We start from the raw sequence: 27,837 nt of genomic DNA, 5'->3' as shown, positions 1-27,837 counted from the left end.
ATAATTTTTGAGCTCCTTCCTCCACAAGTAAAATAAACTTCTGATCTATATAATTGGTTATAAGTTAGTAATATTATTATCATAAATAATGAATAACAGATTATTAGTATATTTGATTCAATACGATAATTTGGATTACAAATATTGATATAATTATAATATTATGAATAGATATGTTAAAAAGAAAAAACCTCTACATTTTTTCTTATTCTGGACATTACATACCGAACTTTTGTGGCTTCTAGTCAACGGGAAAAGTAAACGTGAAGGAAAAAAAGAAAAATGGAAGTGAAGCCGAATCAAATATCTTTCTACTTCTTCTACTAGCGCCGCTGCTTTCTTCTCCTCCTCTCCTCTCCTCTCCTCTAACCCAAGACCTAACCCTCGATTACCTCCTTCCATGGCGCATTGCTCTTCAATTTTCCTCTCTCTCGCCCCCGCGAGCTTATCTCGCGTCGCCCTGCTCTCCCGCGCTCGATCGCCCTTTCGGATCCGATGCGTCTCTTCTTCTCTCGGTCCTTCCAATGCCTCCGCCGTCGTAGAGAAGCCTTCTGCTTCCTCAAAGGTAAAAATTTTCTTGGCCTCTACTATGTTCTGCTTGTAGAATTACTTAGAGGTTCAGGTGACTCTTGGATCTAATTTTGCATCACGAAATTATTGGGACATTTTGAATTGGATTGGTCATGTGGTTGCGGGAGTGCGCAAAAAGATGAATTATATGAAAAGTACTAATCTTGACATTTTTCAAGCTTTGCTCAATGAAAAGCTTTAATCTTTATGAGTTTCTTACTTCTGTTTCTTCATTTATATATAACCAAGCAGCAATTTTGATTCACTAGAATGTTCCTTAACCATAGTTCCATGCACTTTTTGATTTGCCTTTACATGCCTCTTTTAGAATGGTAAGTGGCAATGGACATTTGAAGGGAATTCAGTCAATGTTTATTATGAGGAACATGAGAAGGACACTGCTGAGAATGTGAAGAACATTCTCATGATACCCACAATTTCTGATGTTAGCACCGTGGATGAATGGAGGACTGTTGCTAAGGATATTGTGGCACGAGAAGGAGACGTCCGTTGCCGTGCTACAATTGTTGATTGGCCTGGTTTGGGTTATTCAGACAGGCCGACACTGAACTATAATTCTGATGTCATGGAGAATTTCTTGGTTCAATTTATTAGTGCACCAGATAGTCCATTGGCATATTCAGGTAACAGAAATCTTTGTTCTATGTCCTATGCAGTCATAGTTATATTATTCAGGATCACTCAAATCAAAGACTCGTAAGTTTCTACCCAAGTGTTATTCTTACATTCATCCAAGATAACAATATGTACTATGATGTTTTGCATGCTTCCCTACCCCCTTACAGTTACTACAACTTTCCATGTGTCTTGTTTTCACTATTTAAGCCATTAATCCCTGTATTCCTGCCAATCCTCCATATATGATAAGTCAAAATGATTGAAATTCTGGGCAGATAACCTCAATTTGCACGTACCACTAGGCAATGAAATTTTACTGTCCATCTCCAAAGTATTTGTGACATATTCCTGTTTGATTATGGTTTCTATTTCTCATCAACCCAACTAGCAAAGTCATATGGTGCTAAAAAAATTGAGGTCCTTGATCAACATTAATTATTATTATACCTGCTTCAGACTCTTAATACTAGAAGGATAAGGGGAATAGCTGCTTCTTACTGTTTGCTGACATATTCCCATCCTCGACAATGGTTCCTTCACGAGCTTATCAGAAACTTCATGGATGCTTGGCTATTATACCTCCATCTCTGTACCTTTATGTGTATGCAAAAGTTTAGGTCTAGAAATATGTGTTTATAAAATTACTACAAAATTTTCTTGGTCTTTATTGATTGTCAATAGTATCTACTGCAAGCTTTTATTTTTCCCTCTTGAAAATTATTTATTATTACTATTTTCTGCAATTGAATAGGTGGCGAGTTGATAATTTTTGGAGGAGGTCATGCAGCTACTATAGCACTTCGTGCAGCTGGAAAGGGTCTTGTCAAGCCATCAGTTGTGGCAGCTGTTGCACCTACTTGGGCTGGTCCCCTTCCTATTGTCTTTGGACGAGGTTCTGACATGGAGTCAAGGTACTCACTTACAATTGCTGGTAGTTTATATTGGCATGAATGGTCATCTTTGTCGGGTGAAGGAAATAGTAATGGAACAGGTTTTTCAACTATTTTAACAGATAACTCTTTTTTATTGATAGAACATAGCCTATAGTACTCTGGTAGTACTTGGAAAATGTTTGAAAGCCAAACATAGTAAAAATTGAAGTTATCTGTCCCGCTAAATATGAGATTGTTTTGACAAAAACTGAGACCAAGTTCCTAAACTTGGTGGGAAGAATTACTGGTTTTAGGCTTTTAGCAAAGTGGGAATCCTTCAAATATTCAGCTGCTTTGAGAACCAAAGATCAAATAAACACTTCTTACTAAAGGCTATAGAGCTATATGAAATATAAAATTGCTAAGATGCTATAACTTGATTTCCGAGAGCTATCACTTCTTGATTATTGATTAAGGTTCCTTTGACTGAAAGGAGACAGCTTTATTCTGTTTATACCCACTGAGGATTTCTCAGTATCGGAAATCTTCATTTCCAATTGTCAATAGGTATGGTCTTCTGAGAGGCACTCTAAGGGCACCGGCTGTTGGTTGGATGATGTACAATGTGCTCGTGAGCAATGAAAAGGCGATCCAATCACAGTACAAGTCCCATGTTTATGCAAATCCTGACAATGTGACTCCAAGCATTGTTGAGAGCAGATATGAATTGACAAAAAGAAAAGGCGCTCGATATGTGCCTGCTGCATTCCTGACAGGCCTTCTTGACCCTGTTAAATCTCGGGAAGAGTTTCTCAAACTATTTGCTGAATTAGATGGAGAGATTCCTGTTTTGGTAGTATCAACTGCAAGCGCTCCTAAGAGGTCCAAGGCTGAGATGGATGCTCTTAAAGGTGCCAAAGGTGTCAGCAAATTTGTAGAGGTTCCAGGAGCTCTTTTGCCACAAGAAGAGTATCCCTTAGCAGTGGCAGACGAACTTTACAGTTTCTTGCAAGAAATCTTTTCAGCCAAGGGTGAATGAATGCAGTCAATTCTGACAATTTATGATTGATAGAAATTTTGTTCTTGGTTTTGAATAAATCAAAGTTACCAGTTGGAAGTCGTCAAGCATACATCGTATTCTTCTTCCAGGAGCCGTCATTCACTGCCCCTTTTTGGCAATTTTCAAGCTCCCCTTGTCAAATAAATTTAAAATGTAGCAAACAGGACCTTGTAAATTCAATCAAGGGCTTCATGTAAGCACCAACATGGTAATTTGTAAAAAAATTTACTTGTGAGGTGAAAGTGATGCTTGAATGCTATAAGACCCATAACATTTCTCTTGCTATTGCCTCTGATTGCTCCTATTATTCTGCTTAAGTTCTAGCGGGCTTATTCTGTTTGCCAAGCTGTTGAAGGTCAGGGAAAATAGGTCTCCCATCTCACATAACAATATTTGCCTATTTCACAAATTAATATAAATTCTTGAAGGCGCATTATAAACACTGCATGATTTACTCAGGGATTCATTAGCTTTGGACTTTAAAAAAGATTCCACTTTACTTCATTGTGATCAGAAAAAGAACTCATTAAGTAATATATGATTGAAACATACTATCCCACAGGATAAGATAGAGTCTGCTGCATTAGTTTCCTTTTTCCTCAGGCTTGATTATATTTAACCAATGACTTCTGGTTTGAAACCAATCTAGTCTTCTTCTTTTCTTCTTTTTTTACTTTTATCCTTGTTACATACATTCTGGATAAAATAGGTAAGTGGTTCATTTCCTCTGAGAATTCTACATAGGGAGAACAAAATAGTGATTGAGAGTAGACATCTGACAATATACACTTCAAATTAAAAACCATCAAGTTACAAACCTTATGAACTGTCAAGCAGCAAATGTCCATCAAACAATATAGACAGCTTGTATTTTACCAACTTAGTTGATTGATTGGTTATCTTCAGACCCAGCTGCATCCACATGTAAAGCAAGATATGAATGGGAATTAAATGCTCATTAACTTATCATACGCCAAGTTTCAAACCAGGACGTAACCAACTTGAGTCTTTCTTAGGTCAATTGAAATTTAATTGGTGTCCCACAATGAATGCTCAAGAGAAGACACTCGAAAGAAATATAAGATGCAGTGCTCGTGTTTATTGAGACTCCATGAGATGATCAGAACAGAGTTAGAAGTAAGGTTCTAAGTATCAGTAGCCGGCAGCGGCTTATGCCATTGTCGGCATGGCATGTGTCAACAGACATAGTGTTCAAATAAGTAGGTCCTATTGACTTACTTCCACTAGTCCATAAGATCATACCACATCATCAGATCTTTCATGACATGTATGTTTTAATTTTCACTGTAGTCGTCGGAAGCATGCCCTATGCTTTCGGTGGCACATCTATGTGAGCACCTAAAAATTATGGTTTCAAGTTATCATGCATAATTTATCCTCCGATACTTGAGAACTTTTACTTACTAATATTTTAAATTATTTAATTTTCTTTAATCAAAAATAGTTACATCCGCTCGTAAAAAATAACATGATAGAAGAGTAGTGAGAAATTCTTATAATATACTTATAAACTATGGGATCCGTAGTCTAAATTAAACGATCGATGGGACTGTTAATAGTATCGACAAACTACTTCTCCGACAATAGAGCTCTAGCAACACTCAAAAAAGACATCTTTTAAAAGATGCAAGTGTCGAAATGGGCATTATACAAAAATGTTCACACCGTTAGAGAAACCATGGGATTAGGAGATAGGTTAAGGACTGCAGTATTTCAAAGTATTAACAGGATGCATTTAATGCAAGTCATGAGGGGGGATCAAAAGATCAATATTTTCCGGGGATATGTAATTTATATGCCATTGCAACAATAGGCGTGAAAGACGCATACTTTAGGTTTACTAATAAACTAAACTTAGATCTATAGTGTCTAAAATCAAAATAGCTACCTAAGCAATGTACATATTTGTACCGTAAACGTCAAACTTATACATATAATATATAATGGGAATTATGATATATATATATATATATATATATTATTCGAGAGCAACGCCGTGCGTGATTTAGCCAGCTAGTTAGTAAGTAGTAGTAGATAGTATTGACAGTGGGCCCAAAGAAGATGAGGTTTCCAGCTCAGTTCCAGTGGTGCCACATGGCCTGATCTGGTTGGCACCTGGCTTCGAGTTTATGATTGGTCCCCTGACCGGGCCCCACGTTGGTCGTGCAGCTATTGCAGCCGCAAAACCATGGGGCGTGCTCGTACGTTCGATTCCTTTGAACATCTCGTGGTCGCACCAAATCGATTGCAAGCGTAGTTCTGAATCCGAGATTACCTGCAAAAATTTAGCTACTAAGTTTGAAATAGAATCCCTTGCTGCACTAAGAACTCGGCCTATACGTATAAATTATACATTTATCCTTGTCTAATAACTCAATTAACTTAATTTTATAAGTTAATTAACATATTATTTGAGTAGAAGATTCTTAATCTGCCTATAATAAAGACTATGAGTTTAAATTTTACTAATGATTTACGGTATTATAGCTATTTTATGGAGCTTATGATTATTCTCAAATCTTGTTATCTACCGTATTATTATAATAAAAAACAAAGAAACTAATTATAATACAAGTGCTGATGAACAGTAATAAGTAATTAATGTCCGCCTTGTCCTTTTCCGGCCAATAAATTTTGGCTACTAAATTGGGGCAGAAGTCAATCAACTTAATATTCAAGCAACCAAAATTTTGTATCTCATTTATTTCTTTGCTTTTCTTCTATTTATTGCCGACAAATTATTGATGTGAGGAGCATCTTTAGATCAGATATAAGAAAATGGATTAGGATCCCAAATAGCTATTTCTTTCTTTATTTTTAATTGTGTATCATATTATTGATCTCATTGAGTATTATATATATAAGCCTGTATCAAACTTTATTAGTTTTATTTTATTTTTGAGTTGCTTAATTCCCCAGCTATATTTGCTGCCCAAAATTCATACCATAATAGTAACAACTACGAATTTTAGGAGTCTTTCATTTGATTCAATTAGTAAATATTAATGATCGATGATGTGGGTTTATGTTAATTAAATCTTCTATAGTTATAATAACATACATATTGTGACTTGAATATGCTTAAGGATCACATACACTGCTTTGCTTCTGTTGGTAAGGTTGATATTATCGGTATATAGATGTGTGACAATCCAAGTCTATTCAAAAGAAATATTAAAGTGTTCACTATAATTTTAGATCCAATAACAACTATTAGTTTTGTTTTCCAATTTTGTGGAATTTAATCACATACGTACCAATACTGTAAACTTTGGCATCATCAACAAAATGTCCAATGATCTTGATTCTTGAACAGTTCCTATCTTGAATGTTCAAGCTCTCTCGCTAATTCTTGCTCTTTTCTTTTTCTTGCGGATAGAAAAATTAGTTATGATATTATATTAAACTCATTAAATAACTCTAAAAGTTTAAAATGTGGAAAAACAAATAATTTTATATTTTATACTCTAACATTTTTAACATGTGTTAATTCTTTATGCCTCGTTTGGTTTGAAAGTAAATTTCGAACTCGATTACTTAGTTTTATTTTTTAGTCTTAATTTTTTTCAAGACTAAACTTGATTAGATATAAAAATAGCAAAAAAATATTTAATTACTAAACTAATTAAAAAATTTCTAAACTATTTCGAAAGAAGTTTCTAAACTCAAAACAAACAATACCTTATTTCTCTATCAAAATGTGAATTCCCAAGCCGTAAAAGCCAATCTAATATAAAAGGAGGTACTACTGCTGTCAAATATTTTTATGACATCACATTGCAATGTTTACATCATAATCATCACAATTCACTCAATTATTGCCGAGCATACGTGGTTACAGAGATCAAATAAATTACCAAAGTTCACTATCAATCTTGTTAGATATCATTAATTTTGATGGTACGAAGAAAAAAAAGTTTATAGCTCCTGCATGTATGTTTGAAGTTTGACACCAATGCATGCTTTATTTGTTGCTCATTTCCTTTCCAATCTAGTGGGTAAAGTTATCTACTATCTTGTCTATCTTAAAAGAGCAAAACTTAATCTACAAGGTGATCAATTCAACCTTTGGTCATTTCTTAGGTCTCAATGCAATGACTACTCTTACTAAAAGAACACCAAAAAAAAATAACATCTGCAAGTTTAATGTTAGCCCTTCAACGACTATAGAATTACACATAAGAGGAATTGATCTTTGCTGCATACTGGTTGATTGTTACACTCTTTAAAGATTTCCTTTTCGTAATTTGATTCCAAGTGTACAGTGATCCATTATTTATACATGCAAGTCATGCATGGTGGTGATGGCTATCTTATCCACAGTCCACAGGAGTAAATCCTCTTGTCTCTCCATATATGAGAAATGAGTCAACAAGGGATTTATTATTGGGTTCACCCTTTCAAAATCCTTTAAAAGGCTTTCATACGACCCCAGAGAAACTAATTCCTTAGTTGGCACGTTGGTGAAAACTATAATAATTTCTTTGTTTACTAATTTATTTAGGGCCATAATTAAATCATATAAGGAGAAATATGCTCCCCATGTCTTCCCCAAAAGGTACCTTGAAAATTTATAACAATTTTAGATACTTTAGATATGAAAATTGACTGTGTAATATTGGAGTCAAGTAACGCCAAATCGGTTTTTGTATATATTTTTTCCTGCCAAAATGAGTTGGTATAGTTTTAGAAGAGCAGGAAAACATATATAATACTTAAAAATATATGTAGGCCATCCTGCATGCTTATCTAGCAGCAATATTGGTTTCCTTCATAGAAAAAGAAAAAGAAAATATTGGTTTCAATTATCTAGAAGACGTTTGTAAACCAACTTGCAGCTTCACTCAATGTGATAGCTCATGAAACTGTATGTTTGAAGCATTGGCATGAGCTGGGCGATGATATATTAAACAACCCAAACATAGATACTTCCACTCAGCAGTACTCTTTCTATTTAATTCTTAGCACTGAAATTTTAACTACTAGATGGATATATAAGAGTTACATTTTTCTTTTAAATAGTAAAGATATTATATATTAACGATTAATCTACCAGTTATATAACTCTCCACTACAACTGAGGCCAAAATTTGTACAAGTTTAGGAAAAAAACATCCCATTCCAGGTATATCTAAATACCTAAGCATATTTTCCTATTCGCCGGCCAATTAGTAATTTAATAAAGTTCACCGTAGATATGAATAACTTTACAATTTTAATAATTTTATTTGAACTAGTGACCCTCTTCTTGCACATAAATCTAAATCTTGAAAGAAACTATTTATAAATTAATTTCCTCACAGAAAATGTTAGTGTTAACGCTGCTAATATGTTGCATAAATATTTCTACTGCACTCTTACTTTTCAATATGACATGTAGCAATTTTAGAAATTTCCACACGTTGATAAGTATTTTTATAATAACTTTCTGTATATGTACGCACATAAATTTATATCCCAAGATTGTTGCTAATATTAAGCTAAATATTTAGCTATCACAATATTTCAAGCCTCAATTAATCTTCCTCTTTTCGATGGAGTCATTATTGTTACATTGATGCTTCAACTAATTCTTTATTAATCTCTCTGAGTGTCCCAACACATATTTACTTTTGGTGCAACGTAGGTACATTGTGTCAGATTAACTAAGTTGTTGTGACAACCAAGTCCTTGATTAGTGACTAAAACTGTTGGAGTTCTTTGATTATTATTTCTTTCGTCATTCATTAATATTTGAGTCTTCTACTAAGACACGGAACATTCTCTAATAGGTCCACCTTTAATTTCTAGATATCTCATCAATCACATGTGATCGTAAGTTCAAATTGGTTCTCTCTCACGTTTCGAAGAACATAATAATTCTTAAGGTCTTTCATTTGTTTTTACTGTAACTAATACTCAATATCTTCCAGTATATTAACTATAACTCAATAAAAGTAGCTAATCATAGATTTATAACTAATTAGAAGTCTAATTAATAGAAGAAAAGAGCTAGTCTACATTCCATAGTAAGTATCATGCATATATAATAATTATATATCGCAGATATGATACAAGGATTAACCTTCCAATCAACATCGGACAGCAAACTGATGACAGGAACTGGTACTACTCAATCTGCCAAAGATATGATGCACTACATGGAATCTCAGTATAGAAGATTCACACTGTTGCGTGTCACTTTTACATGCGCTAATGAGTGACAGCAAGTAATAAAACCCGATCGAGCGAAAACTAGGGTTTCTGCGTGACATTGGAAGCTCACCATAAGGACCAAAACTCACAGGAATTAAGTGGATGCATGGAAAAACCTAAAAGAACTTTCTTCTTCTTGTCTCTCTCTCTCTCTCTCTCTCTCTCTCTCTACCAACCTTGGAAAATAAATCATTACTGCTAATAATCATCTCTCTGGGTGAGCTCAAGAGCCTTCATCTTTGGGCTTATCCCGGTGCAATCTCATTCAATGCATCCTGTTAAGAGAGAGAAAGAGTTGGTCAGGCTTACCTTCACTCCACCCAAGCTGACTTTGGAGAGTCCCTCAGGAGTAAATGCACCTTGCTGTCCTCTTTTGACGACTCCGAACAAAGTCCGCCTCACCTCTTCTAGCCTTGGCCTTTCTTTGAAACCATCAGTGTAGAAGAGTGAGACCACACCCTCTCCTTAGTTTTAATGTCTCTCTCTCTTTCTCTATATATATGAGAGGCAGCCTCCTCCCTGGACCCTTGTCATGTTACCTTCTTCTAAGGAGGAAGAGGTCATCAACTGGTGTTTAATTTCTTTATAGTATCTAGAGAAGATAGAGTGAAAGGGGAAAAGAAAGAGGAAAGATAGAGAACTAGTTACCATAATGGGGAGACCACCTTGCTGTGATAAGATCGGAATGAAGAAGGGCCCTTGGACTCCTGAAGAAGACCTCATGCTGGTCTCCTACATCCAAGAGCATGGCCCTGGGAACTGGAGAGCTGTGCCTACTAACACTGGTGAGTTCCTTCCCTTTCCTTTCCTTACCTTTCCGAAAATAGCAAGCTCATCATCCTCGCGTTGTAAGACAAGTACAGAGAATGATCTTAGAGGGGCTAGATCCAAAAAAGTTGTTTTAGGGTCTTATTCCTTTGTTTCACTTAGTACCATCTTGTGATTTGTTTATTCAGTTCTTTTGAATTTCCTATATTTTTTCTCTTTGTTGTTTTGCTAGGGCTATTGAGATGCAGCAAGAGCTGTAGGCTTAGGTGGACTAATTACCTCAGGCCAGGGATCAAACGCGGCAGCTTTACAGATCAGGAAGAGAAGCTCATAATCCATCTCCAAGCTCTTCTAGGCAACAGGTAGCTTTCGCTAGATTCCACAATCCTAGTTAGATCCTACACTTAGATGGCTCTCAAATTAAGTGTGCAATTCTCCATGTGTAGGTGGGCAGCCATAGCTTCCTATCTCCCAGAAAGAACGGACAACGACATCAAGAACTTCTGGAACACACATCTGAAGAAGAAGCTCAAGAAGATCCAAGCCGACAACGACGGCGATGCACCGACGCCCACGAAAAGCAGCGGCGGCGGTGGCGGCGGCGACAGCGACAGCGGAGTATCGAGCTACCAGCCCATCTCCAAAGGCCAATGGGAGAGGAGGCTTCAAACCGACATTCATATGGCAAGGCAAGCTTTACGCGAAGCCTTATCCCTTGAGAAGCCAATCCAAACTACTACCTCTACTACTACTACGACGACGACGACGACAACTTACGCATCTAGCACTGAGAACATCTCTCGCTTGCTCGAGGGCTGGATCAAGAATTCTCCGAAGCCGAGAGCAATCCAGACCGACTCGATGTCAGCGTCGCAGAACTCGATCAACAAAGCCGTCGGGGCCGATTCAGTCTCTAGCGAAGGTTCGGCGAGCGTTGCGAACAACGGTAGCTCCTCGGTGTCGCCGGACGGTCTCGAATCTTTGATTAATTTCGACTCGTTGACGCCGGAGATGTCCGAAACGAGCCTTGCACGTAATCCGGGATCGGAAGCACAAGTGCCACTCTCCTTGCTTGAGACCTGGCTCTTTGATGAGAGCGTTGGGCAAGGGGAATTAGGCCTAATCGACATGCCACTAGATGACCCTACCGGATTGTTCTAATTGATCACTAGCTTTCTGGGTCTTTTTTTTTGGGTTTGTTTTTGTTTTGGCTTCTTTTTGTGTAGGTTTTGAACTGATATGATTAAAATCACACTTAGTGTTTGATCCAAGGAAGCCCTAATTGCAAGGAAACCAAGAAGTGTAAAATATAAAGAATGATCTATGTATACATGAATTGTTATGTAGGTCACTTGTGTAATATCACAATAATTTATCGAAGTAATGTTCTTCTATGGTATCTTATGTCTTGCCTACGGTAAATAGATTAGGGTTTTGACCTTCTGGAAGACCTTTGTTTGGGAGCGATCTTAGCATCATCCAAAAGGAAAATCTTACGGCTTTTGTCCGGATGTCTGTGTAGATGTATAATATGATTACATCAGGTGTGGGTCAACCTGGATACAAAAAGTCAAAGCGAAGTCGTGATCGATGTCATGCACCGAAATGGACAGCGGATATGGAGTCCACCATTCTCGTCCATTTCTCGGACCCATCGCTGAAACCTATTGGCTGGATTTCGCATTTCGTGATTTGGACAAATACCTAATCCTTATGCTGAGTATTCGCACAGACAAGAAATTCAAGAGTATCCTAATGATAGATTTAGACGAAAATGTTATCTCCCCTCCTTACTATACGTATTTTTTTTTTAAAAATAGTTTCGTGATGTTACTCATGCATGGTTCCAATGCGATAAAGTAGAAGGGGTTGAACTTAGATTCCCCACAAGCTTGTGAGATGCAATGTGAACACACAGAGAGAGAGGGATGAACTTGAATTCACAATATACTATTATTTTTTTATATATATTGATTAGTTATTGCAAGGTGATTTGAGGAATTTGAATATATATATATATATAACACCAGAAGGTGGTTCTCCATAAATATGAAAGGAGAAAAGGAAACCTAGGGGCAGTGGTGTATTGGAAATATGCAGAGGGGTCTTAAATGCAGCACATGTGAAGTGTTTGATATTTCCTTCCTCTCTATTTCTACCACTTGGACAAAAAAATCCTATGCTTGTTTACAAGCATTTAACCAACTTAATTTCCACAAGATGTATGAGGTGGAAAAATCTCAAAAGGTGGCGGAGAAGTAGAGAGAAGAACCATAAGGGTTGAGATCTGTCCACGTCACCACCTCACCAGTTAGTAAAAAGTTTGAAACGCCGGTTGGTCTACATGCATGCACACCCACACCAACCTGTAAAGCTAAGACACTCCCATGCATGCTATGATCTCTTGGTAAAGGAGGCCACTTTCACCTTCTGCAGCGAGAGAGAGAGAGAGAGAGAGAGAGAGAGAGAGAGAGAGAGAGAGAGAGAGAGGAAATAAGGGGGAAAAAAAGGAAGGAAAGAAGGACTCACAAGGACTGCTTTAAATGCTCGAAGATATACACTTAATGCATGCTCCCTGCTGCTACACATGTGAAGCATACTCATTGGTAGAGAAAGAAACTCCCTTTCTTAGCTGTAACAGAGGAACAAAGGGTTTGAGAGTTCATGTGCCTTTGTTTACAGATATCTTTCCCATGCTGATATATCTATATTAATTGCAATTAGTGTTGCAACTTGCAAGAATAAAGTAGATCCAAATGCTGGCTCTCACGGCATCCTCTGCCATGAGAGCCCATGTTCATTCCTCTCTATGGAAAACAGCTGCCTCTCAGGACTTAAATATATTGCATGGTTACTTTATTTTTAATTTGATAAGGATATATATATATATATATATATTTCCTTTCCAAGTACAAAACTATATATTAATTAGGGTACTTCTATCACTGTTATAAGCCATTGATACTGCCACTACTACTAGTCTACTCTAAATACCTTGCAGACACTACCATGTGCATCCAAATAGTCCTTGGACATGTGGATGGCACCACAATAATAAACGTGAATGTTGATCTTGATCTAGTCCAGAAGGAAAACTACTGCAGACCTAGCATGGTTGGCTTGGCCCCATGCCATATATACTAAACTTAAAATGTTCTGGTTTGCCTTTAATTAACTAATATGGCCAGAGTAATTACTTGTTGCAATGAATCATTGTGTTACTTGTTTGAAATCTTCTGAAATGTTGTGTTTTAAGTTCACAACAGGCTTAAACATCTTTGCGCAATTTGTACTGTTTGTTGTTGATAAGTATGGATTATTCTTGGGAATAAGGATCTTAAGGGTGGGTGCACTCCGAAGAATAGGGTTTGTTTTCATTATGGTCTCCATTGGAGGACCCACTTATAGACAACCAGAGTCTTTTTCCTGTGAATTGCATAGTACCCGACCCTCGGCCTAATCTCACTACCATTAATTAAATGGACTTTGAATTGTAGACCTCTGGAAAACTAAATTCTAATATTTTATTAAATAACCAGTTGACTAAAAAAAAGTTTAAATTGTTAGATAACAGACCCGATAGTATATATTATATTTTTAATAATATTTTATGGATTAAAAATAGAGATTAGGAAGCTGACTTGTTTCATCATAGGCATACAATTTATTAGCTAGTCTGGCCAACTTGACGTTCTCAATCAACTATATATATTTTTTCCTATTAGTTAGTGACAGATTTCGAATCACATTCTTTCTTGAATAGGCCTTTGGTACTATATGTGGACTTAGCGTTTCAAGTGTCGTTTTACCAATCAATGCTGGTATCTAGGATATTAGATTTCAATCTGACTGATTCAATTCTGCCATAAAATCAAAATCCCGTGCATAAAATATGAACTTGATTCATGCGTGTTTGGGTGCATGAGATAATTATCACTAATTTTATTCTTTTGGTTGATGGTTTTGAGCTGAATTCACTATTTTATTATTGCTAGTTTCAAGCTGCATCGATAAATAAATAAATAAAAATTGGTCGCATATAGTTACCATAAACCCTAATATCAAGTACGTAACAATACAACCACTTGTGTTAAAAAGAAGGGAGTAGGAAGGGCCACAGCCCTAGAAAGAAAGAAGCATCTCTGTTAACCAAAGTCACCAACACAAGGTACAAGTGTAACAAGAATCATGTAAAAAAGGAATGCGAGAGCTAGTGGGTTAGCCCCCTTCCAACTCTATCAAGCTTGCAAATGGCATAATACTATTACCTGCAAATAACAACAAACAATAAAATCATAATCACAATAAATATGATAAAATATTATTATTACAATCTACACCCACAACAACGAAACAAAGAATATAAGCTCTTCGATAACTTGATTTGTGGTGACGGTGACGAGAAGAGAGGTAGTTCTGTGATGAGCAGGGTATACAATATTGATGATAATGCGGTGGCGAGCAGCTCAAGGTAGCGGAGAATAAGCCAATGAATTGGGAGCCGAATTATTCTGTCAAAATGAGAGGGGAGTGACTTTGGGGTGCATACAATAGAAGATGATATATTGAAATTAAAGGATAATCAACAAGAGACCGAGCAAAAGTCAGTTTACAACACCAGAGGAAGACAATCAAATGAACTCAAGCCATAAGGAGGCATGAGCGGCAAAGCCTAAGCTCCACCTTTGATGCTGCCATCTTACAGATCCAGCATCTACCAACGTGATACGATAGAGGAGGAGGGAGATAAGTAGGTCGATGATAGATTAGAATCGGTAGAATAGAGGGCAATTGGGCAACACTAACAACAAGATAGGGAGGGAGAAAGACGATAGGAAAACAACATATCAAAAAAGAGAACAACATATCAAAAAAGAGAGAAGTGATAAACACATAGACTAAATTAAGAATAGAATAAAAGAAGAAGGAAATGATAGCCGGGTAAGTGAGAAGCCCTTTAAAAAGGAGACTACATTGGAGTCTCTAATGGAACAGATTTTTTTGTCTCTAATGTAAGATAAATATTATTGTACTATATATTAGACCGGAAAAGAATTCGTCAATATTCGTGGTCCGCACGTGCCATTGTGGAGGCCGCACGCGCCATCAAAGGTAGATGCCATGAACCGTGAACGCATACCCTTAACACGTGGCGTCCCCATTCCTAATTTCCCTTATTTTTTTACTCCTACGTAATTTTGGAGGGAAACAAAATCGTTCCCCAAATCTCCAGGAACGAAGGAGAAGAACTCGATCGAAGCCGCCACGACAACGATGGTAACGTCTCTCCTTTATCATCCGTCTTTTAATTTTCCCCTTACTTTCCATGATTTGCTTCTTTTTTTCTCTCCCTTTCTTTGTTTGATTAGTATGCCCGATATGAGATTGTCTTCTCTAATTGTTTTAGCCTTTTTAGTTAGTGATCGAGAAATTAGGGCATTGGTGCGATTTGTCTAATTGGTTTTCCACCAAGATCTTGATATTGTTCTTGAGTGTAACTGTCCTGATTTTTATATAAATTTGCGACCTTTCTAAGTTGTAGCTTATTTTCTTATTGGAAAATAAGGTTAAAACCAACTCATGGGGCCAAATCTTACTTTACAGATCATAAAAGCTAAGCTTTTTAGACTTCCTTTTATCTTTTTAAGTGTCCATAACCTTAATTGATGCCCTATCTTCTCATTTGGCACGCCAGTGGTATAAATTTTGTTTCATTTACATGTAATATTTTGAGCTTCCATCCGAATTCAGGTTTTCCACTTGAACATAGAATAGATCCTTTTTTTTTTCTAAGAGATTATTCATTTAGTATATGTAGCAGGGCTGTTGAGTAATTGGCACTGACATTGGGAAGACATAATCTCGAATAAAGTAAAGAAAGATAATAAATTCTCTGATACCTATAATCTTATTAAAGAGAATATTTCAGAATATTGTGTGTGAGATATTGCACCAAATGAGCTTTCCTTAATTATGTTGCACTAGCTAAGGAGTTCTAGAGTAAGACTGTAACAGCATAAGTGTGGAGGTGTTGTTGCATGTTGGTATATCATGTTAATTACTTGCAGTGACCACTAGATATTGAATCTGAAACTAAAACCAATCCTAGTTCTCCATCCTGGATTAGCCATGTGATGGACCTATGTTTGCATGCTAATCCAAGAGGATACTGAATTTGAATCCGGGAAACTTCTTACAAATAGAACACTGAGAAAGCCATCATATTGTATTTGTAAGTGGAGCTTCCAAGAAGCAGGTTGATAGCTGAAGTTCTCTGAGCTTTAATTTGTTCACTGCAGCATCACATACCATTAAAAAAAAAAAGGAATTTCAAGAGATGATTCACTGCAGTACCAAATAGTGCCTTTATGGAAGTGCCAGTTTATTTTTCCATTGTTTTCCTTGGATCTGAGACATGCAGCATCTAATCGTGAGTTAGTTCTCAGCTGACAATATGGTACAACCTAGCTGTAGGCTACTGATCATGGTTCCTAGTTCTGATTAATACAACTCCTACCTGTACTTCCCTGGCCCTAGTGATTTTTCCTACATATGATTGGTTGAGGAAAGGTCAATGTTACCGATAAAATATACCTGAGATCTCGCAGAAGATTCATGAGCAATGTTTTATTTTGTGGAGGTAACGATGGGGAAAGTTGTGAAGGCTTGGAACTAGTAGTGAAAGAAGTAGTGACAGGGGGTTCTATTATAATATTGAATCCGCATCAAAAGAACTGCTAAATAGTAAAGGAGGCTTCTATTCGAACTAAGCAAAGCCACTGGATGACTTTTTTAAATGGGTTTTTCTGAGATTCCTACCGCTACAATATCTATTTTAGGACACTAAAATATGGACTCTTCCATGACACTCATCAGAACTTGAGTACCGGATTCTGCTTGCAAGGGTTCTTGTTCATTTGTACAATTTCATATGGCTTATGAGTCTAATGTATGAGAAAAACCATTAGGATGGCTGACTTTAGTTCAAATTTATGTGTACGAGTAAAGAAATTGTGTTATTTGTACCTTGTGTTGACAGCTCTAAATTCTAATATCTCAAAAAGTGGCATTTCATATTTTTTATTCTATTTCTAGTTTTATATGTAGTGTAATGTGTGTAATTACTACAGCACCTTGGAGGTTAAACCTTTGCATGTTGTCAAATCTCCAGTTCTTTTACCATCAATTGAGAAGATGGAAACTTAGCAGGGTAATTACAGAAGATTTGTCATTTTCAACTCTGGTTGCTATGCATCACACTGATCTTTTTTTTAGCATTATATGTACTTGCATCAGTTCTACGTAGTTTTATATTGAAGTTGAGGACATCATTTTTGCTGATAGGACCGTTATTTTCTCCAATTGATTTTCTCCTGCTCTTTCACTTACATGAAAAAAGTGAGACGCTCAAATCACAGGCCTATTTTTGTATTTACAAGTAGGAAAAACAGATCAACAATCCCTTGATATAATTAATTGAAAATTTTCAATTGTGGTACCAACTGTCAAGGTTATTCTCTAATATTAGAAACATGAGTTTCCAACAGGTCAGGCATATTTTTGCTACACTTAACACAGGGTAACATTATGACATGTCATCTGTTTGCAAGTTGTAGTTCACTTTATTCCTGTCTGCTATAATAGATAAAGTCAATCATGAAGTTAAACTTGGACTTTATGGATCCTACAGGGAAACAAAGTCACGTTGATGTCGATCTTTTGTTGCAAACTTAACACCAGTGAGCAAAGACAATCTGTTCAGGTTTTGCAGTGTAATTTTCAAAGTTCAACTCACAGAACTTAACAGGAGGCAAGGAAACTAATCAAGTTTTAACAACAACAATGGAACAAGTGAAATATGAACTTGGGGTTAAGCTCTCATGAAAGGTGGGGTATAGGATGCAGACAATTGGCATGAAACTGAGATTGTTCCTGCTTTTGCTGCTGTCTTCTGGCTAGGTTGGTAAGAAGCAAAGGAGGCTAGGCTTCCACTCTCCTTTCTTCTCAGTCTCCATCTCCTACCTAGCTAGATCTTCGGACTCACAGTAATGGCTTTTCAGATTTCTCGGGTCACAGCTAGAAGGTAATGAATCGTATGCACATGTTGATGGTCTATCTCTGTTTGTAATCTTTTGGATTCTGAGTGAATTGTGCACAGCCTATTAGGCTGGTTGCGACATGACATGCTAGCTCTTAATGATCTTGGTGAATTAGGCATGGCTATGTTGCGCCGTCCTTGACGTGTTCTTGCTTGATTCAGGAACTTGAATCTTGGCAACAAGTTCAGTTTCTGATTACATCTCTTTAATCTTTGTGAAAGTTTTTAAAAATGTCTTTTTTATCTAAAACATATTGTTTTCTATGTAAGAAATAAATGTCTATATAAACTTTGTTTTGCAATCGAATATGTCATGTTATGTAATGTGGATTCACTAAGTATAAGTAAAAGTCAAGAAGGGATCACTTGAACAATCTTCTATAAGTTCTTGTAGATATTTGGTTGTTTAAACCTACTGGTGTTCCATTATACTCAATAAATGGATGATACATGGATATCTAGCACTGCTGCTCAAGTTTATCTTCCATTTATGCTTAACTGAAGAAGAGAGATTGTATTTAAATAGCAAAGGAGGTGGGAGTAGGGCAGCTGTGTCCTATCCGACAATTTGGCAAAACCAACCTATCAACGCACTTATTTATATCTCTAGACAAGCAGAGCTGGTAACCTGTCTTTCAAGGGCCCCTCCACCTTTTGGGATAATTTGGTACAAGGATCCTTACCTGTTCATGCCATCACAAAGCCAGGGCCAAAAGGCAAAAATTTCTCTTATTACTCTAGTGTAGGGTTACCCTAATGGCCCAAAAATTGCTTCCTTCTGCCTTAGTGAGTTGGAATTAGTTGGCGCATCAATTCAGCTGGCCCTCTATTAGGCCTTGCAACCAAAACCAAAGCCATGAATGAAGGCTCATCTGACCCTTTCGATGAAAAAAAAAAAATTTAATAACTACACTTTAGGTGAAGAAGCACAAGAACAAGTGACTACTTGTCAACCTAGGGTTTGTATATAAATTGACAATGCAGGTTAAGGTGTTGTGGACCAGAACTCAACATGAAGAAGCGTCTCCTGGTCTTAAGAAGATGTGAGCCAGCAGTCCATGTTCATCATGTTGCAGCATGCAGGAGGAGGAGGAAACGTGTGATATATTGCGAGTGCCAGAAGAACCACGCAGCGAGCATCGGAGGGCACGCCGTCGACGGATGCAGAGAGTTCATGGCTGAAGGAGAGGAGGGGGCTATCGGAGCTCTCAAGTGTGCTGCATGCGGCTGCCACCGCAGCTTCCATCGAAGGGTGCAAGAATGTGAGGTTGTATGTGAATGTTCTTCATTGCCATTGTGGAGGCAGTAGGAACACTGTCTCTGTATGCTTCTGGGTGTGGAAATTGATCGAGCTCGTCTCCATTCGTTGACTTTTAATTATGCCTTCCAAGTAGGTGGTGTTGTTTTGCATGCTTTGACCTTGTTCTTTTTCCCTTCCTTTTATTTAGGTTGTTGATGAAGCTGAAAGTGTACATCTTTTGCTTTTGTTCTTTTTGCTCTTTAATTTCTATTGAGTCAGTATAACTATTTATCGTCAAATTTGCTGCTTCTGGAAGTAAGATAAGTTTGTTCTTATATTCGTTTTAGTTATATATATATATATATATATCTTCTTGTTACATTTCAATCAGAAGAAAGCTCATTGACCTCATGAAAATGATAGAGAGAGAGAGAGAGAGAGAGAGAGAGAGAGACTTAATTCCATCAGGATTACATTATATAGTGAAAAACTTTGGTGGCATTTATACTCTGCTTGAGAAAAAAGGAAATGTCATAATTGGGTCTATGATGTTATTTGTTACTTACGCGTGTGTGTGTGTGTGTGTGTAGCACTATCTTATTGGCCACAGGAAAAATGGTACAAAGGAATAGCATCATCAATTATTACTACATAACCATTAATGAATATTCAAAGAGATTGCACCTTCCAGTAGACCTTGAATTGGTTCTTATTTATGTCGAAGCAAAAGTTAGAGGGCTTCTTAGCTTGGATCTAATATCCCATCAGGAACATTAAAAAGACTTAAGACCAAGAAGATCTACTAGTGATGGCTTTTAATATTTTCAAATCTTGAAGCTTCTCATGCAAGTCGACTTGATTTAAAGTTAAATCCTCACTTTGCGTAAAAACAAATGCTTTTCCATCATATATTCACATGCCTTATTTTGCAATTGTGCCGATGTTGCACTTTCTAGCCCAATTAGCTAATTATTGATGCGACCTTCAAGGAGATTAATTGGGGTCAAAATATTCCATTATCCCATGGCCTCAAAATAGTGGCAAGGAATTCCACAGCAGCCATTGACGCAGACATGGAGATTAGGATAATTAATGAGGACTAGTTTATTCAACATCATCTCTATTACATTCCAAATCCTTACTCCATGCTAGTGACTTATAATAATAATAATAATAATAATAATAATTATTATTATTATTATTATTATGGAATAAAGAGGATAGGGATAGAAGGGAAAGGACAACTCCACTTTCGGCATACTTTGATTGGTGTGGAGATAAGATCCTCATCACCTCAAACCAACCTTCGTAGTTTCATACTCTAATCTTCTTCTACCCACATGGAATCTCTGATGGAAGCTATCAGTGCTACCATAGATATGAATGTCAAACTTTAATGGCCATAGGCATCACCAGTTTGTGCACCACTTGTGTGGAATTGACTGTTTTGGATGATTGCTTACATTTGATAATTAGTTGCTAAAGTATATATCATCTCCCTTAGCCTCTAATTTCGATGTTACTGCTGCGGTTTACTCCATACATGGAGCAGCCACCAACTTTTTTAGTGGGCCTTTTTTTTAATTGGTCAGAATTGTTCTAATTACTAGAAGGGACCATCAAAACACCACACGAGTCACTTTCTATTGTCTTTTAGATGAGTACTCAAAACACCTCAATGCTAGCTGCTACTTTTGTAGTTGATATTGTCATTGGGTTTAGTAATCCTTCAGTTTATCCATATGCCCTTTTGTTAGCCATCTTTTAGCATATTTTATTCTCTCTTCTTTTCTTTTTTTTTTTCGGTGTTCATTTAGTCGTTGTTATGAAACAAAAATATATGGAACTTCTTTGTCCATACTGGGAGATTGAACTAGGGGAGGATGGTATGGTAGTACTTCATCAAATTACCAGTAAGCTGTCTTTCTTGAGCATAAGGATAAGATTTGAAGTTTGAAAATCCAAAAGACGACCATGTTGTTGGTCTAAAGATAAGAGTGGAATAAGTCAAAGACAGTGGGCTTTATTTGTTCTAAGTTCAAAGATTAAGCAAGTTCCAAAAGAGAGTGTTGCTTGGATAATGGGGATATCACTTATTCACTCATTATTATCTTATGTCAGTGATGTTTCAAAACTCACTCGGATAGTTGTGCAACTACTTTGGTGAGGTTTAATGCCAAGTCTGAAGCTTTACTGAGACCACCTGCCTCATGAACTGGTTGTCACCATGTAACCATTAATGAACTCAACAGGCGCATTAAAAGCATTTCCACCGTATTCACAGTCCTCTCTGCTAACTTGATACGCAACAAGAAATTCCAACAATACTAAAAACAACATTTTTTTTTTAAAAGACTATATTATCTTCAAAGTGTTATAATAATAATAATAATAATAATAAACACGAAAAATCTTTCGTCCAACATGGTAAGGAGGACGGAAGGAAGGAATGGACGACTCACAGAAACAAATCCAAATCTCCGTTCTAGTAAGGAAGCAGCAGGAGTAATTAAAACAAAGCGTTGACGTGTGTTTTAGCTTATCTATCCGAAAGGATAACGCAGAGAGGCACTAACGCCAGGAACACTAGAACAAACTCGAGGTGTAAGACTGGAAGAAATCGACAAAGAGTGGGTAACTAAACCTTGTTGTATTTTATTAGGCATCTAGATGACATCACTCTTTAAGACTTTTCCAATTATGGAAGCTCGTTAATTAATAGTATCCTTCTCGGGTTAAGCTAAAAGTTGGAGGAGGGAACCAAAAGTTTGTTCACCAAGGGAGGGTTATAATTTATTATTATAGAACAAATCACACACCATGGGGAAGAGGGAAAGGTTATGATGAGAAGGGGGGTACAATTATTAAGGTTGGGAAATCACATGAACCCTACCAACCCAACAAAGAGATCTTTAAACAACTTTATATCGCCATTTCAGGGAAGAGAAGGATGGGTGGTAGTACACAACTGAATGATGATGATTGATGACCCCCCCTCCACAGAGCCAAAAGCACCAGACAATTAGTACATGATTAAGCCGTAACTAAGATTATTACTCATGAAAACCATATAGAGAAGAGAAATTAAAGAGAGAGAGAGAGAAGTAAATATTAAGTAATAAAGCATTAGCATTTCATGCATGGGTAAGTGGAGTGTGTCCATTGTGCTAAACTTCCTTGATGCATAATAATCTTACAGAACCTAGCACTAAACTGCCTCATATACATGAGTGATACAAATCCAGCAGTACTAATGCAAAGGTTATTTTATCTAATGAGCTAATCAACAGTGACTAGAAAGAAAGAAATAAAGAAAGAAAGAAAGAAAGAAAGAAAGAAAAGAAAGAAAGCTAACCTTGCTTGCCTTATGTGATTGTGAAGCTCTAAGCTATGCTTCTTCCAAATTCCAACTCCAAACTCCAAATTTGATGGTCTTCTCCAGTGGCCAGATCAAACATTATCTAACTAAATTAAAACTTCTAAAGCTTCTTCACCAAAATCTCTCTTCCTCACTCTCTCTTCTCTCTTTCTCTCCTTTCTCTAGATCTTTAGTGAGAGGAAGAAGAAGACCCATTCATCACATGACCACCACTCACGTTAACCTCGATCTTACCATTACCATTACCATTACTATTACTATTACCATTACCATTATCATTACCATTACCATTACCATTACCATTACCATTGCTACCACCATCTCCATCTCCTTCGCCACCACTACCAGCGCCGAGAACAACTCCAGCACCAACACCACCACCTCCGCCGCTTCCTCTCTTCCCTGTTCCTAAGAAGATGTGCTTGTTGTTGTGCATCCAGACCTTGAAGACCCCCTTTCCGACCCCGATCTCGCGACACCACTCCTCCACCATGGCGTCATCCCTCTTCTGCATCCTCCAACCCAGCCTCTCCGACAGCTCCTGCATCCTCTCCTTCTGCTCCGAGCTGAACTTCGTCCGGAACCTCTTTCTCGCCGAAGCAGACGACGGAGGCGGCGGTGGCCCTCCCGCCACGCACGCGAACGGCCTCGCCGGATCAGGCACGCCGGTGGTGGGACCGCCGCCGCTGAGGGCCAGGAGCATGTGCGGCGCCGAGGGGAACCCACGGCGGGCCCCCCGGTGGTCTTCCCCCTCATCGTCGGAGGAGGACGACACGTGGCGGTCGTCGTCGGCGTCATCCATCTCGTCCTCGCCCTCGTGGAGCGGGTCCGGGAGGCGGCGGTGGAAGTTGCGGTGGCACCCGCACGCGGCGCACTTCAGCGAGGTGGGGTCGGAGGGGTTGGACGCCGGGGAGGGCATGAACTCGCCGCATCCGTCGAGCGCGTGGCCCCCGAGGCCGGCCGCATGGTTCTTAAGGCACTCGCGGTAGAGCATCTCCGGCGCCGGCGGTGAGGGAGACGCCCGGTGGTGGTGGTGCTTCTTTAGGGCTCCGTTGGGGAAGGAGATGGGCTTGAGTTTCGGATCCGGGTCCAAGGTCTTGGTAGCCATCGCATCCATTTAGGGCTTTTAGGGTTTGGAAGACCGAGTTATGAATAGGCGAGAGGGAGGTGAAGTGAGAAGTGAAGCAGGTGGGTAGTGGTGATAGATAAGAATAAAAAGGAGGATAGAGAGGAATTAGGAATAGAGAGACGATGTAAAGGAAAAAAGAATAGAGAGAGAGAGAGAGAGAGAGAGAGAGAGAGAGAGAGAGAGAGAGAGAGAGAGAGGAGCAAGTGTCACAGGCCTCAAGCCATCTAAGACACGTTTGGTAATAAGGGTTAGGGGTTGGAAAGGGGAGTAATAATTTATTTCTTTCTTTAACCTGCAAGGACTAGTGGGATAATAAATAATCGTCAGGTGCTCGTTACTGCGGTGGTTGAGGGGGGGATAAAAAGAGGTCAGAATAAGCAACACGGATAAGTATTCTATTCAGTATTCTTATCCCGACAAGGACTAAGTGGTCTACGACTAATTAATTACCTGGGATGTCTATGCAAAAGTGCAGCCTATTAAAGTATGGTGGATAATTGTGAGGAGTGAAGAGTAGTAGGTCTCGCATTTTATCCCTCAGGTATTGAACCGTTTGAATTGTTTCTTTGACAAAAAGGGACCTGAATAATAGGTAAACAGTACTCCCCCTAACTCTATAGGACAACTCAAATTCAGGTATTTATAAAGCATATACTACTATTGTTACTTTTATGAGGTCTTGTCCTATAAAAGCCACAAATCTAGGGTCCTTAAAGTAAAATTTTCTCCTTGGCGTCTAATTTTCAATCATCACCTTGCCGTTGTTTACCAGTACTAAACATCAACATACTGACATACGTGATAAGATCGTAACTTTCTAGAATCACCTAATTCCCGGAGTTGGGCTTGGGCCATTTATTCTTTTTCTTTTTCGTCCACAGGCATTTCGTCGAACAGGCCGAAGGCATCACTCGACCAGGTTTATCAACTTCTTGTCCATCACTGCGGATGAGAATATATTCTAACCCGTCCGGATCCGGGCCGGCCCATGAGGACTTCTGACGTCGGAAGGCTGAAGGCATTTCGTCGAACACCTCCAAGGCATGATTCACAAACTTCTACTCCAAAGCCTAAATCTCTCTCTCTCTCTCTCTTCTGTACGGTTGCATCCAAATGAATCATCTATCACTGCCATGAAAGATATAAAAAAATGTTACCAAAAGACTGCATCAAATTGAGAGCTTGGAAATAAATAAATAAGTAGCATACTCTGAGAGGTGGGAAACAGAGGCACATGATGTGCTTTTAGTTGTTTCTCTCGTTCTCCTGCCATTAACTCTACTCGTAATAACTTCGTCGAGCAAATTATTTTTCTGTGAAGTTATGTGTACATAAAGTTTAGTCACATCGGGTTACATTTTTGTACTCTTAAGCGTGAGATGGTTGGGATTTTGATCCTTTGAGATCTCTTTAAAAGATTAAAAAGAGTTTTAAGGCAAAAGATTAAAGGCAGGAAGATAGGTATCATAAAACACTTTGCAACGTGAGCCTGTACAATGCATGTGGGTCTCTCAGTCACTAGCATATACTTTTAAGCGGTATGTGGTGAGTTTCCCCATGTCGCATAGCAGAAGAAGCATCTCATGCCCTAATGCCAACGAACTCCAAACTTGCTCAACAATCCAAAGGAATACGGTGTGAAGTTAATCACCATGGAAGTGTCCCAAGTACGGTATAAGTTTTTCTCTTTTGATCCCTATGAGAGTAGAACTTTGAATCGAAAGTCGAAACAGCTGTGTCCAGCCTTGGATCCACTGTTTTTTTTTTTTTTTTTTTAACAAAACAAATTAGTGTCTTGATCTTAAATTTTTTTATAAATTTTACATAATTGTTTATTAAATTAATAAAAGGTTGATTGTATCTGCGATATTTTTATACTAATAAATTTGTGGATGAAATCATATGTTATTGAATTATATAATTTACGGTTAAGTCGCATAATTGAAGAAATATAGTGTAAAAAATACTGAAATATATAAATAATTACTATTTAAAAACTTTATTATTATTATTATTCATGAGCCTGAACGTTAGATATCTTAGATACTGAAACACCAAGTTTTTAGCTACCTAGTCTAGACTTCAAATCATATGTGTAACCGAATAATTATTCTGAATTAAATGTCGTGAAGACCTGCTCTAAGTTATCGCGTTGCCGAGCTATTCTTCTAAGCCAATCATACTGCTGAGGTATTAACTAAATCGAATCAAACCACCAAACAATTAGTTACTTTTTGAAAACTCAAGATTGAATACTTTATTGATAGGATGGATAAGTGCTCACATCTGTTACAACCAGCGGGTCCACCGTAATAGAACGTAACGCCATCTTGTGTAGTTTGAACTGCAGAAGCAGTGTAGCAGTTGTCAGTTAAAAAGTTAAATGCAATGAAAGACTTTATAAAGGAATTGCCATTTTCGTCAAATAATCCCTTGGTTTTTGAAAGATGCTGCTTTTCATTCATTTTCAGTAGGTAAGCGAACACTCGCCATGGGAGGACTTTGTTCCATCCTTGGTGAGGAAGTTAATAGTTTTTGGCCAAATGCCTATTAATTTTATGTTTTCTAACCTTGTTTATAGAAATAAGATAAATTTTAGAATAGATATTTATTTTATTATTCTCAAAATGAGTCATTTATTTTATAAATAATTCTCTATATATTTACTCGTATTTAAAAATAAATATGTAATAATTATCTCAATGTAATATGAAGTGAAAAAAACAGAAGAAAGATATTTTGTTATTCATTAAATTAATATAACTACCTTTTGATTTGATATAAAATAGTCTGATATATCAACGATAAATTAGTAATTAGATTAGTGTATGATATAAGATATAATTTTATATTTTTATAATAATATTTAATTATTATTTTGAAATAAAGAGTTGCATTCTAGAATTACAAAAAATATAATAATCTTAAAGTGAACTGGGCTAAATCTTCTATGTATAATGACCATGAACCTAGCAATATAGTTTTAGAGTTGGGTTTGAGAATGCATGTAGATTTAGTCAAGAGGTGCGGCCTCACAAAGGTGAGGAAACTCACAACACCTTAGCGATTGCACCCAAGATCAATATGGACTAGTTAAGCATAATGTGGAACATGGATGGGCACCAAGATGAGAAGGTTAAGGCAGTGATCGGGTCCACCATTAGGGTCATTTGAAAGCAGCGTAATAGTGTGGTTTTTGGCAGGGTGGCCTCCCAGCCTTAGATGATGGCTCACAGGTCATACATTTAGTTGAGGAGCATGGTGGAGAAGGCAAAAGATCACTAGTTCATCAAGCTTTAGACTAGGTCAAGTGGTAGTTGTTGGAGTTGGGATGGGTTGAGCTTAATACAGACGGTGCGTGGTCACTTGATGGGTATCAGTGCGATTCTAAGGCAATGTTGAGGTCAGATATTAGAGCTATCTTGTGGGAGGTTCTGCTTTGATTGCAGAGGCATGAGCTGTTCGGTTGGGTCTTCGACTTGCTAGTTTCAGAGCTGTTGCAGGATAGAAGTGGGGCTCAACTCCCTAATGTTAGTTCAAATCCATAATGATGATATAATGCTTCAACCTTTTGGACGCTTTTGTAGAGGTGAGATTTTCCCATATATTTAAGGAAGAGAAATCGAGTCACGAATTAGGCTGCGAATAAGTGTAAGATTGCCTACCTACCAATGAGTTTCTCTAAGAACTTTGTAATCTCCTTTTATTTGGTGGGAGTATCTTAATTTAAGCTGAAAGCAGCTTAGATTTTAAAACGAAAAACAAGAATAAATAATCGTCACCTAGCCATTGTTTACCGGCACCTACCTCCCAGAATTGGGGCCTGGGCCATTAGAACTCTTTGAGGCATTTCGTCGAACAAGCCC

At 37.7% G+C, this 27,837-nt stretch overlaps 4 protein-coding genes across 4 annotated transcripts; 3 read left to right on the top strand and 1 right to left on the bottom strand.

Annotated features, from left to right (window-relative positions):
• Positions 1–307: 307 nt before the first annotated feature.
• Positions 308–3,414, top strand: LOC140779063 (uncharacterized). Its single transcript, XM_073124016.1, has 4 exons — positions 308–565; positions 899–1,214; positions 1,961–2,120; positions 2,649–3,414. The coding sequence occupies exons 1-4, from the start codon at positions 401–403 to the stop codon at positions 3,118–3,120; spliced, it is 1,113 nt and encodes a 370-aa protein (XP_072980117.1). The 5' UTR covers positions 308–400; the 3' UTR covers positions 3,121–3,414.
• A 6,285-nt stretch (positions 3,415–9,699) lies between these two features.
• Positions 9,700–11,394, top strand: LOC140778234 (myb-related protein 306-like). The gene is made up of 3 exons (XM_073122852.1): positions 9,700–10,142; positions 10,358–10,487; positions 10,572–11,394. The coding sequence occupies exons 1-3, from the start codon at positions 10,010–10,012 to the stop codon at positions 11,284–11,286; spliced, it is 978 nt and encodes a 325-aa protein (XP_072978953.1). The 5' UTR covers positions 9,700–10,009; the 3' UTR covers positions 11,287–11,394.
• Positions 11,395–15,282: 3,888 nt separating this feature from the next.
• LOC140778650 (mini zinc finger protein 2-like) lies at positions 15,283–19,770 on the top strand. Its single transcript, XM_073123459.1, has 2 exons — positions 15,283–15,402; positions 17,816–19,770. Exon 2 carries the CDS (start codon positions 19,236–19,238, stop codon positions 19,530–19,532), a length of 297 nt encoding a protein of 98 aa, XP_072979560.1. The 5' UTR covers positions 15,283–15,402; positions 17,816–19,235; the 3' UTR covers positions 19,533–19,770.
• Positions 19,771–22,576: 2,806 nt separating this feature from the next.
• LOC140778083 (zinc-finger homeodomain protein 9-like) lies at positions 22,577–24,160 on the bottom strand. Its single transcript, XM_073122618.1, has one exon. It carries the CDS (start codon positions 23,957–23,959, stop codon positions 23,012–23,014), a length of 948 nt encoding a protein of 315 aa, XP_072978719.1. The 5' UTR covers positions 23,960–24,160; the 3' UTR covers positions 22,577–23,011.
• Between the last annotated feature and the right edge of the window lie 3,677 nt (positions 24,161–27,837).

Source organism: Typha angustifolia, chromosome 15, assembly GCF_048772165.1.
Source record: "Typha angustifolia cultivar Huaian chromosome 15, ASM4877216v1, whole genome shotgun sequence".
Taxonomy (NCBI): Eukaryota; Viridiplantae; Streptophyta; class Magnoliopsida; order Poales; family Typhaceae; genus Typha; species Typha angustifolia.
Note: the sequence above shows the minus strand (reverse complement) of the source record. Positions and strands in the feature narration are given on the sequence as shown.